The 12,952-nt window shown below is 47.3% G+C and overlaps 1 protein-coding gene across 2 annotated transcripts in view; it reads right to left on the reverse strand.

The window, feature by feature from the left end:
- Positions 1-12,952, reverse strand: part of PDE9A (phosphodiesterase 9A) — a 114,348-nt gene that overhangs the window by 59,329 nt on the left and 42,067 nt on the right. For both annotated transcript variants that reach the window (XM_039480409.2, XM_039480410.2), the window contains exon 4: positions 12,570-12,613. In XM_039480409.2, the coding sequence (XP_039336343.1) occupies positions 12,570-12,613 (44 nt within the window). The remainder of the gene's footprint in view (positions 1-12,569; positions 12,614-12,952) is intronic.

The raw sequence follows: 12,952 nt of genomic DNA on the forward strand, positions 1-12,952 counted from the left end.
TATAACACACTTAAAGAAACAATGGAGAGAGATCCAAGATGGCTGATCACTAGCAGCTCGGGATTGTAGCTCCCAGTGAAAACGCAAAGAACGAGAGGACGCCACACCTTCACATGAATTCTTGTTGCTCACGCATCAGGAGATTCCCAGCGGAGGAGCCCCACGGGTCGCCAGGGCGACTCTTGTGACCGGCGAGGCGGTTTTGCCGGCGCCTTGGAGCGTCGGTTCTTGGTGCAGAGTCAGAAAAGCACCATCAATCTTAACGCCGCTGACTTAGTCGGCGCAGTGGGTTGCTCAGATTTCGGCGCTGAGAATCAATAAGTCGGACGTCCACTCAGAAGCCCAATTACAAAGACGGTAATTATAAAGACCACAGATGGATAAATCTACAACGAAGGGAAGAAAACAGTCAAAAAAGACTGAGAATACCCAAGTTCAGAATGCCTCTCCCTCAGCGGGGGATCCCAGTTCCTCATCAGCAACGAAACAAGGCTTGATGGAGAACGAGTGTGTTCCAATTACAGAAGCAGGCTTCAAAATGTGGATAATAAGAAACTTCTGTGAATTAAAAGAACTTGTTCTAACACAATCCAGAGAAACTAAGAACTTTGAAAAAAGGTTTGACGAAATGTTAACAAGAATACACAATTTAGAGAGGAATATAAGTGAACTGATGGAGCTGAAAAACACAATATGAGAACTACGTGAAGTATGCACAAGTTTTAACAGCCGAATTTATCAAGCAGAAGAAAGGATATCAGAGGTCGAAGACCAACTCAATGAAATAAAACAAGAAGACAAGATTAGAGAAAAAAGGATACAAAGGAACGAGCAAGGTCTCCAAGAAATATGGGACTATGTGAAAAGACCTAATCTACGCTTGATAGGTGTACCTGAATGTGACGAAGAGAATGAATCCAAGCTGGAAAATACGCTTCAGGATATTATTCAGGAAAATTTTCCCAACTTAGTAAGGCAGGATAATATTCAACTCCAGGTAATACAGAGAACACCACAAAGATATTCCTCAAGAAGAGCAACTCCAAGGCACATAATCGTCAGATTCACCAGGGTTGAAATGAAGGAGAAAATACTAAGGGCAGTCAGAGAGAAAGGTCAGGTTACTCACAAAGGGAAGCCTATCAGACTTACAGCAGATCTCTCAGCAGAAACCCTACAAGCCAGAAGAGAGTGGGGACCAATATTCAACATCCTTAAAGAAAAGAACTTTCAACCCAGAATTTCACATCCAGCCAAACTAAGCTTCATAAGTGAAGGAAAAATAAAGTTTTTTGTGAACAAGCAAGCACTCAGAGATTTCATCACCACCAGGCCTGCTTTACAAGAGCTTCTGAAAGAACCACTACACATAGAAAGGAACAAACAGTATCAGCCTTTCTAAAAAATACCAAAAAGTAACATATCATTATTAATTCTAAATTTAAATTGACTAAATTCCCCAATTCAAAGACAGACAGGCAATTTCGACAAAAAACTAAAACTGTATGCTGCATCCAGACCCATCTCACATTCAAGGATACACAAAGACTCAAAACAAGGGATGGAGAGAGACTTACTAACCAACCAGAGAGCAAAAATAAATAAATAAAAAGCAGAAGTTACAATTGTTGCCCCTGATAAAATAGTATTTAAAGCAACAAAGATCAAAAGAAGCAAAGAAGGACATTATATAATGATAAAAGAATCAATGCAACAACAAGAAGAGTTAAAGGTCCTAAATATATACGCACCCAATACAGGAATACCCAGACATACAAGACTTATAAAGAGACTTAGACTCCCACACAATAATAGTGGGAGACTTCAACATTAATATTAGACAGATCAATGAGACAGAAAATTAACAACGATGTCCAGGACTTGAACTCAGATCTGGAACAAGTAAACGTAATTAACATTTATAGAACTCTCCACTTTACACAAAATGTACACTCTTATCAGTACCACATCATATCAACTTAGAAGTTTAAACGAAATGTTGGTTGGCTCCTTGTTTGTTACTCTCTTCCCTCATTTTCTTTCATGTCTCCATTATTAAGGACAATTATAGGCATACCCATATTTAGACTGCATTCTAGCCCGGGCAACAAAGCAATACCCCCATCCTCTCTCCCTCTTCCTCTTTCTCTTTCTTCCTCTTCTTTATTCTTTTTCTTATTATTCTTTTTCTCTTTCAAAAAGAAAAAAAAAAAGAAACAATGGCTGAATATTTTGCAAATTTGCCGAAAACGTAAATTCATAGTCCATTTAAACTCAATGAACACAAAGAAGAATAAATAAGAAAATGAGACTGAGGCACATCACAGTCCCACTGCTGAAACCTAAAGATAAAAGAAACTTGAAAGCAGCCAGAGGCCAGGCACCTTGGTTCATGCCTATAATCCAGCACTTTGGGAGCCCGAGGCGGATGATTCACCTGAGGTCAAGAGTTCGAGACCAGCCTGGCCAACATGGTGAAACCCCGTCTCTACTAAACATACAAAAAATTAGCCGGGCATGGTGGCAGGCACCTGTCATCCCAGCTACTCAGGAGGCTGAGGCAGAAGAACTGCTTGAACCGGAGATCATGCCACTGCAGTCCAGCCTGGGCAACAAGAGTGAAACTGTCTCAAAAACAAAAGGCACAAAAACAAAACTCATCAAACTGCACCCACAGGATCAGTGCAGTCAGGCAGGACACAGCCGTGGGCAGGTGTGGGTTGGCCTGGTTCTCACAAACGCCTAGGGCAGTCGGAATGTTTGCAGCCTTGAGGTCCTTGCAGCAACGTTCGCCGTCCTCATCTGTATTTGACTAAAGGATGCCATCGGGGCATCCCGCAGGTGTCTGTATTACTGTTTGCCATCAGTATCTCTGACGGTGGCACACTAAGGGCTGCTGGCTTTGCTGTCTAGGCTACCCTCAAGGGAGTCAGTCTGAACACACAATTCCGGAAATGGTTATTTTTCATGTGTACACTGCAGCCTTTTCGTTTCAGAAAGAATGCAAGCAAGGGTGGCCACGGCTCTGCGCGTCAAGCCTTCTACAGGGCAACTGCACTGAGCAGCAAATCTGAAGACGCGTGATTACTTCTCACAAGCAACATGTTGGTGCTCGGACTTCAAGCATGAACTTAGCTTTCAGGGCAGACAGAGCCAGTCCTCTGAGTGTCGTTTTAGACCTAGGAAGCACTCCTGTTCTATTACAATTCAGCAATTCCAGAGAGGCATAACTTTAGCCATTCAAAAATGCCCTCCAGGTTGTTTTCAATGATAGACCATTTACAGGGCACTTACCAAGCGGCAGGCGCTGTGCTCAGCATTTTGCATAAATTACTTCATTTATCCTCCCAAGAACCAGGCAAGGTATGCATTGTGATTCATAGTTTGCAAGGGAAATGGAGGCTCAGTGGGGTTAAGTAGCTCTCCTAAGGCTACCTCATCCGAAGGACGAAGGAGTATTGGTGGGGGGCGGTGGTGGTGCAGGCCGACCCCTCTTGGAGTCCTCTTTCCAAGTCTCAGGTTCTTAGTCTCTAAGATCCTCAAAAGCCCACGGGAGACAAGGAGCTGGGGACTAGTGGCGCATTTGGAAGCCAAACCCAGAAGCTCTGGGAAGAGTGGGGGATTGAGGCGTGGAAGGGAAGACAGCTCCCAGAGGGTCAGCTGACATGCAGGTGGCACAGGTGACCATGGTGGAGCCCCTTGCTCTGAGCTTCTTTTGAGCAGTTGCATAGATGATGTCAGAGAACAGTCCCACTGTGGAGCAAGGAAGCTGGGTCCCTGTCCCTCAGCTCCCTCTCGCTGGGAGGATGACCTCAGGGCGAGCACTCCCCAGCACTTCTTGGTGTGCCCGGCACAGAGAAGGTCCTCAGGCAGGGGGACTCAGGGATGGGAGGAGGCAGCCATTAGTGGGTAAGGGCCCTGCCAGCCAGGCTGCAGGGACCTCCTGGCCAGGCCAGCCCGGCACTCCGGCAGCATCCGGCACCCTCTGCTGGGAGCTTTCAGACCTTCCCAGGCCCTTCCCTTCACGACGGCTAGACTTTTAAGAAATGTTAATATTTAATTTAATTCAATGTACCTCAAAATATCTCATTTCACCATGTATCTTCCACACAAAAAAATTGCACGCAAATGTTCACAGCAGCATCACTCACAGCAGCCTTTGTGGAAGACGTCCGAATGTCCATCAGCTGATGAATGAATAAACCAAAGGTGATGCAGCCACGCCGCGGAACGCCATTCAGCCACGCCGCGGAACGCCATTCAGCCACGCCACGGAACGCCATTCAGCTACAAACATGCCGCAACATGGTGAGCCTCGGACATACTGCGCGAAGTGAAATAAGCCAGGTGGGAAAGCCCATGGATTCTGTTATGTGATGTGTCCAGGACGGACAGGGCGGACAGCAGGGCCTGCCGGGGCTGGCTGTGGGGGGAAGGGGATGGAGAGGGACTGCCCACAGGGACGGGCTTTGCTTTTTGGGTTGATGGAAATGTTCTGGAATTAAATCGTGGTGATGGTTACGCAGCAAAATGAATACACTGAAAAAAACTGAGGTTGGACACTTTACTTTTTTATCTTTTTTTTTTTTTTTTTTGAGATGGAGTCTAACTCTGTCGCCCAGGCTGGAGTGCAGTGGTGTGATCTCGGCTCGCTGCAACCTCTGCCTCCCAGGTTCAAGCGATTCTCCTGTCTCAGCCTCCCAAATAGCCAGGATTATAGACGTGCACCAGCACGCCTGGCGAACGTTTGTAGTTTTAGTAGAGACGGTGTTTCACTGTGTTGGCCAGGCTGGTCTCAAACTCCTGACCTCAGGTGATCCACCCACCTCGGCCTCCCAGAGTGTTGGGATTACGGGCGTGAGCCACGGTGCCCAGCCAAGGTTGTACACTCTACAATGGCGGGCTTTATGTTGTATCAATGATCTCAACCAGGAAACACGAAATCAGTATAAAAACGACGGAATGTTTATATTCTTTTTTTCATACTAAGTTTCAGAATTTGGTGTGTGTTTTACATCTACTGTGCATCTGCTTTTGGACCGTGGCTGGACTCCTGATGCCTTTGGTCACCTCCTGGGGGGACTCTCATGCGGGGCAGCTCCGGGGTTCCATGGCTGCCCCGGAAACCCCTTCACATGCGCATCGTGGGCACAGCCAGCCAGCCCGCCTGCCCCGCTGCCACGGCCTCCCTGGCTTGCAGAAGCCCAAGCGCCCGCTCTGCGGATGCTCCTTGGTACATGCCCTCTTTAACTGTCCTTCTGTGGGAACAGCAGCGCCAACACAGCTCCTGGGAAATGGAAGCCTCTGAGTCACCCTCGGTCCCTGGCTTGGCCGAGAGCTAGAATGTGGTGTGGGTCTCCGCGGGGCCGGATGCAGAGGCTGGGCAGGGGTGTGTGACTTGAGACAGGTCCTGGGTCCCAGGGCAGGCAGGGATGTGGAGGAGAACACGCGGAACCAGACCCCGACAGCAGTGCCCTAATATTAAATCATTCTAAAGTTGAAGACGCTGTCATCACTTGGTTAAGTGTGACACCATGGCTCAACTGCAGCTGCACCTAAGAAATCATGAGCCCCTGGCTTTCCCGTGGGACTCGTACTGTGGGGAGCTGTCCTGGTGTGTGACCGTGCAGCAGGCTGTCCCTAATACTCTTGTTAAAAAGACACGATCCCCTTGGTAGGGTCACGAGATCACACGGACCCACACTACCTGCCATGCTGAGGCCACACGACCTGGCCACATGGAGGGCCAGGCTGGGTGAGACCTTGTCCTTTTCCCGTGAGCTGTGATCTCAGTGCTCAACCCACATCATGTCATCAATCCTGCCGGCTCCTGGCAGCCGAGGGCACTTGGGGGACATGCATCCACCACTGTCAGCTGAGATCACGTGTTTGTTTCATAATCTGAAAAACACCACTCTTTGTATTTGAGCTGCTTACATCAAATAAAAGATATTGAGGCTCCAGAGTTCTCCCCAAAATCAGCACTATCATTGTAGAAAGATGCTGGGAAGCCTGGGTCATTGTTTTTGTAGTTGTTATGACCTTCATTTTATTCACAAAAGGGAGAAGCACTCTATCCATATGACTGCCTCCATGAGCAGGCGAAGAGAGTATTTTTCTGTAGACGATGCTTGGTGAACAAAGACCTGTGCGTGGCTGGGGCGTTCCTGCTGCCCTACGCTGGAGATCGAGGCTGCACCCTGCTCCCCTCCGGTGGGAGCTGTGTGTTCACCGCTCCTGAGACGTCTCTGTGGCTCACACTGGGGTTGTGGACCCTGGCCAGGGCTGGCCTAGTCTTTCTTTTCTATGCAACGTCATGTTTTTTTTTTATAATACTCTTCTCTTTACAATTTCCTGAATATGTAAGTAGCAAAACAGCAAAACCCTGGGAGCGTTTCTGCATTGCACAGTTCCACCGGGCCTGTTAGAGGCATTTACTGAAAACCGATAAGAATCAGGGGCCTCCCTGTCCCCATGCCCCGTCCCCTAGCAGCCTTGTGCTAGTCTGGAAACAGCTCCCATGTCCTTTTCTGAGGTCTTTATTGCCACTGGAAATGTAGCCTGTTGATTTAAGTGCACCCGGGTGGCTTACAGGCCAGAACTCAAGGCTGCATTGCTAGAGCTACCTTCTGACCTTGGGCCACGGCTTGGTGGCTCTGGACCCAAGGGCGATGGATGAGAGAGGGAAGGCTGCTGCCACAGAGAGAGTGAGGAATTCCAAAGGACAAGCCCCTAAGTGAAAAGGTGTTCTCTAAACTCACTTCTCAGAGGCCTCTTTTCTTTTCTCAGGAAAGTCATGGGGGGTCTACCTGACACTGACTTCATCTCCTAAAGAAAAGCCTGGAATACTGACCTATTTGGAGAGCCGAGTCCCCACGCACCCAGAAGCAGGGAAAGGTGGTGTTAGCCTCCCTGGGATGTGACTGCGGAGATGTTGGAGGGGCCGACGCTGCTGGGGTGGGGGCAGGAGGGGAATACAGCACCCTGGAGACCCAGAGACTTCTCCCTGTAGAATAAGCGCGGTGCTCCGCGGCTGGTCCTGTAGGGATGCCCAGCCTGGCCTTCCATGTGGCCGCTTATCCTCTCTGAAGAGGTAAGTCTTGCCCAGCCCAGCAGAAGTGTGTGCAGCTCTCAACAAACACCTGAAGCACCTGCCTCGTGCTGGCCTCATGTTGTGGTGAGAGCGCCAGGAGCTGGGACCCAATCTTTGCGAGGAGGTCACACCCGCGCCTCTCTAAAGATGGTACAGAGTCTGCAGGTGCAGCACTGTTTTCTATTTTCTCATCCTGGCACATTTAGAAGAAGTGCCCCTTTCTGTTCCTTGACTTGGAACGTACGATGCTGAGTTTAATGTGAGCCTCTGTGCTTCTCAGGACAGATTATTTTCAAGACCCTTTGTGGCTTGTAGGATTTGAGTTCTGGGAGGGCTGCAGCCGGGCAACCATCTCTCAGCCACTGGCGCCTGCACAGCCCGAGGCCAACAGCCTTTGCCAGAGTCCTCCAGGGAGGAGCACTTGGCCTTAGGACAGCCCGTTCCAACGCTCTTCATCTTTTTCCGTTAACGAGCCCAACTCCATCTCTCACTGGTCCTGGATGGTCCCCCAAGTGACAGAGGGACCCCTCTTTCCTCAGCTCCCAGTGACGCTCTTCCAACCCTCAGCACAGCCGTCTCGCCCTCTCGGCTGGCCTGCCCAAGCCCCACCGCATTCCACCCCCGTCGGCCTTCCTTTGCCTCTTCGAGCCTCCAGAGCTTCGGGGCTCTGACCCCTCTGCCCCTGATGGTGTCCAGTCACCAGCATCCTTCTCCCATGGACGGGTTTGGTCTCCTCCGGCTCAGGCCTGGCCCCTCTTGCTGGTGCTCACTCACTCCCTGATGGCCTTACTAAGTCCCAGACTTCAACGCCACCCACCTGGAGCTGACAGCCGAGAGCCACCTGCCCTGACTGTGCCTGCCCCTCATTCAGCTGATGTCTGAGAGCAGGCCCTTTGCAGCAATCCCCTCCCTGGGCGTGGCACTCGGTACTCAGGTCAGAGAAGCCCTGAATGGGTCTCTGTATATCCTGCTTCCGTTTAGGAAAAAGCTTGCTCTTCCTTTAGAACATACTGGAGCCTGCACTCCCCACCACCTCCACAGCCCCAACCCCGGCCCCACCCCAGCCTGGGCCTCTGTCTCCTCCCACAGGAGCAGCCTCCTCTTGGATTTATTTCTCCCCGTTCATGATCTCTACATGGCACCCTGAGCGAGATTTAAAACGTAAGTCTGATGATGTCACTCCTCTGCTGATAGCCTTCTAATAGCTGCCCACGCCACTCAGCATAAAAGCCCGCATCCCCGTGGTGACCCTCCAGGCTCCGGCTCTTCTCCTGCTCATCTCCAGATGCTGACTCTAAACAGAGTGGAATTTGCTGATCAGCCAGGAGTTTGGCGGGGGAGTCCCTAAAGGGATCTTGTCTTAGTAGGACTGAACTATCCCTGAGGCAAGGGCCCTCTAGAACCATTCATGCAAAGCTCAAGGGTAGGACTCAAAGGCATCGAACCAATTTGCAAGTAACTTAACCGCTTGCCAAGGCAAAGCCCAACACTCTAACTGGGAGAAACAAAATCAGATGATGAACAAGCGTGCATTCACTACGATTAGCCTTCCATCAACATTTACTAGGTTTGTGAGAATTAGAAAAATATGACCCATAGCCAGGAGAAAAATCAATCAACAGAGACAGACCTGGATATGGTGGAGAGGAGGAAACCAGCAGACAGTGGCATTAAACAGAAGTATAACGAGGCGTCAGCATTTAAAGGACATATGTCCACAATGAGGCGTTAAACAGAAGTATAACGAGGCGTCAGCATTTAAAGGACATATGTCCACAATGAGGCGTTAAACAGAAGTATAATGAGGCATCAGTGTTTAAAGGACGTATGTCCACAATGAGGGATTAATGGAAGATCTGAAAATGGGATATGAAAAAGGAGGCAAATGAAATTCCTTAGGGATGAAGAATGCGATATCTGAAATGAAAATTTCACTGAATGAGATTAACAGCAGATTAGGTACTGCAGGAGGGAAGACTGATGGAATTGAAATGTAACCAAAAAAGTCTAAGAAAAATAAAGCAAATAGAAAAAAGGTCTGGGAAGCAATACACAGAGTGTGAGCGGGTCAGGGGGTGCTCTCAGGCTGTCCACCATTCAGGTAATTAGGGTCCCAGGGGAAAGGAGAGAGGAGAGCAGAAAAAATTCCAAATTTCATGAAAAATAGGATCTCAAAGATCCAAGAAGATCAATCAACACACAGCAAGTTAAACTGAAAGAAAACCACACATCATAATCAAATTCCTGAAAACCAGTGATAAAGAAAACATCTTAAGTTGCCAGAGGGAAAAGACACATTGCACTGAGAGAAACAAGGACAGGACATCACACACTTCTGACTAGAAGCTCTACCAGCTAAACACAGTGAGAAGGCATATTTACTACAGTGCTGAAAACCTGTGAAACTAAAATTCTATATGGCAAGAAAAATGGCCTTTCAAAATGAAGACGAAATGAAAACACTGTCAATTGGGCATGACAGCTCACACCTGTAATCCCAGGGAGGGAGGATTGCTGGAGTTTAGGAGTCTGAGACTAGCCTGGCAACACAGTGTGACCCTGTCCCTACAAAAACTTAAAAAATTAGCTGGGCATGGTGGTGTGTGCCTGTAGTTCCAGCTACTTGGCAGGCTGAGGAGGCAGGACTGTTTCAACCTGGAAGGTCAAGGCTGCCATGCGTTACCGCTGCACCACTGCACTACAGCCTGAGTAACAAGAGAGAGAGAACTTATCTCTCTCTCTCTTTGAAAAAAAGTAAATAAAAAGCAAAACAACAAAGAAAAACATTTTCAGACAAAAGCAGAGGGAAGTTCTTGTCAGAAGACCAGTGCTATAAGAAAATCAGCTACAGAATCATAGGAAATCTACAAATGTACTAGACCTAATAAATGAGTTTAGCAAGGTTCCATACAAAAGCCAATTCCTATCAACTAAAAACTACTGGAAACTGAAATTTAAAAAATCCATTTACAATAGTATTAAATACATGAAAGAGTGATGTATCTATCAATGTATATTTAAGTACTTCACATTAACAGTGGTAACACATTACCGTGAAACACGAAAGGAAACCCAAATAAATGGAGAGATATACCATATTCATGAATCAGAAGGCTCAACATTCTTAAGATGTTAATTCTTCCCACATTGTTCTGTATATTTTATGCAATTTTAGTCAAAATCCTAGCAGACTTTTTTTCTGGTAGCAATCCATGGAGTGATTCTGAAATTTATTTGAAAATAAAAGCAGTAACATTTTTGAAAAAGAGGAAAGAAACCAGAGGTAATTTACACTACCTGATTTTGAGATCTACTATCTAACTACAGTAGTCAAGGCAGTGTGCTGTTGTTTTAAGACATGTAAATTCACACAATAGGATATGGAGTCCAGAAAAAGACTCACACATATACGGCCTACTGATTTTCCACAAAGGAGTCATGGTAATTCAGTGGGAGAAAAGACTGTCTTTTCAACAAATGGTGCTGGAGCAAATGAGTATCTGTACAGAGAAAACACACCTCAGTTTTTTCTCTTCTGCTTGGGTGGGTTGGACTCAGTGGCTTGCTTCCAAAGAAGAGCAGGGAAGTGACTGCTCTTCACAACAGTGACTCTGCAGTGTGGAAGGCAGCGGGGCTACACGTCTGTCATGCACCCTACATCCTCCTTCTAAAACCCACCACACCCAGGCTGCTCATGAGAGAAACGTCAGGGAAACCCAGACTGGGGAACACTCTACAGACTCTTCCATCCACCCTTAGGGAAGATGGTTAAGTGTAACTGTATAAAAAAGTTGGTAAGGTCACAGGTATCTTAGGTATTTAGCCAAGAGAAATAAAATATATAAAAATAGGCCGGGCGCGGTGGCTCAAGCCTGTAATCCCAGCACTTTGGGAGGCCGAGGCGGGTGGATCACGAGGTCAAGAGATCAAGACCATCCTGGTCAACATGGTGAAACCCCATCTCTACTAAAAATACTAAAAAAAAATTAGCTGGGCATGGTGGCGTGTGCCTGTAATCCCAGCTACTCAGGAGGCTGAGGCAGGAGAATTGCCTGAACCCAGGAGGCGGAGGTTGCGGTGAGCCGAGATCGCGCCATTGCACTCCAGCCTGGGTAACAAGAGCGAAACTCCGTCTCAAAAAAAAAAAAAAAAAAAGATGCTTCCACCAGTACTTGTACTTTAATGCTCACAGCAGCCTTATTCATGAAAGCCCCAAGACTGGAAAGGACCCAAATATCCATCCACAGTGAATGGAAGATGTGCTGTGGTACAGCCCACGCCATGGGATATCACTTAGTAAGAAAAAGCAATGAACTGTCTGTACCCACAACACATGGATGGGTCTCAAGAACATTACAATGAGTCAAAAAAAAAAAAAAAAAAAAAAAAAAAAAGAATACATGTACCGTGTAATTTCTTTTATATGAAACTCTCGAAATGATAAATCTCATGGACCATGCCAGAAAGCAGGTCGGCTGTGGCCTGAGACACACTGGGATGGGCACAGGAGAGCTTTTCTAGGTGGTAAAAATATCTTGATTTTGGTGATGGTTACAAGTGTGTACACATTTTCCAAAACTCATCAGAATAGGCACTTACATGGCATTTTATTATGTGTAAATCATACATAAATAAAAGTGATAAAAATCAAATGGAAAAGGGATTCTAGCCTGGATGTGGTGGCTCACACCTGTAGTCCCAGCACTTTGGGAGGCCGAGGCGGGCCGGTCACCTGAGGTCAGGAGTTCAAGACCAGCCTGGCCAACATGGTAAAACCCTGTCTCTACTAAAAATATAAAAAAATTAGCCAGGTGTGCTGGTGGGCACCTGTAATCCCAGCTACTTGGGAGGCTGAGGCAGGAGAATCACTTGAACTTGGGAGGTGGAGGTTGCAGTGAGCCAAGATCACACCACTGCACTCCAGCCCTGGGCAACAGAGCCAAAATCCATCTCAAAAAAATAAAACAAAAAATAAAGCAAGAAAGGAAAGAAAGAAAAAGAAAGGAAGGAAGGAAGGAGGGAGGGAGGGAGGGAAGGAAGGAAGGAAGGGAAGGATTCTAACACAGCAGCACAAGCGACTGTATGAGGCACCCCGAGGCATCCCAAGGGCCACAAACACCTGCCTTGGCAACTCACAGTGGAACAGGGAGGACAGGTGCTGGGCCAGGAAGAGCAGGGTGCATGCCGTCCTGTACCCGCAAAGTCCCTGGGATGGGGACCGGGGGTTGTCACGGCAGAGCCCTTATAGTAGTACAAAGAGTAGTCCACGATTTCAGATTCTGCGGTGGTATCAAGCTTCAGATGCAGATTCAAATGCGTAACTAACATACAGTTAAATGCTTCAAATGAATGCTTCACTAATATATATTTCAAATGCTTAGATTCAAATGGTTAACTAATACATATTTTATCACAGAGGCAGGCTCAAGATTTCATTTTCCTTCTTTGAATTAAAAAAATGACACTACGGCCTTACCAGAGAGTTGCTTGATGGCCACAGGTCTCACTTTGTAGGGAGTGCTGCAAAAGAGAAGACAGGGCTGCTGTGAGATGCCGCAAGGCGCTCGCCGCATGTCTGGTAGGAGAGATAAGCACTCCGCGTGATGGGAACTCAGTGGATTAGGTGCTTTTTTTTTTTTTTTTTTTTTTTAAATTAGTTTCTTTGACTGTTCTCAGCTTCCTCACTCAGATGAATTCTAAGTATATCATTTAAACGATCAACTTCCTCTATGTTTATGTTTGGTCAATTAAACACATTTTGTCGCGGGTACTATCGCCAGTCACAGATGGCGAATGGAGCTGGAAAGGGCAGACTGGGAGAACTGCCTGGACCCATCCCAGCACCTGGCGGACACAGGT

This window comes from Saimiri boliviensis, chromosome 18, assembly GCF_048565385.1.
Source record: "Saimiri boliviensis isolate mSaiBol1 chromosome 18, mSaiBol1.pri, whole genome shotgun sequence".
NCBI lineage: Eukaryota > Metazoa > Chordata > Mammalia > Primates > Cebidae > Saimiri > Saimiri boliviensis.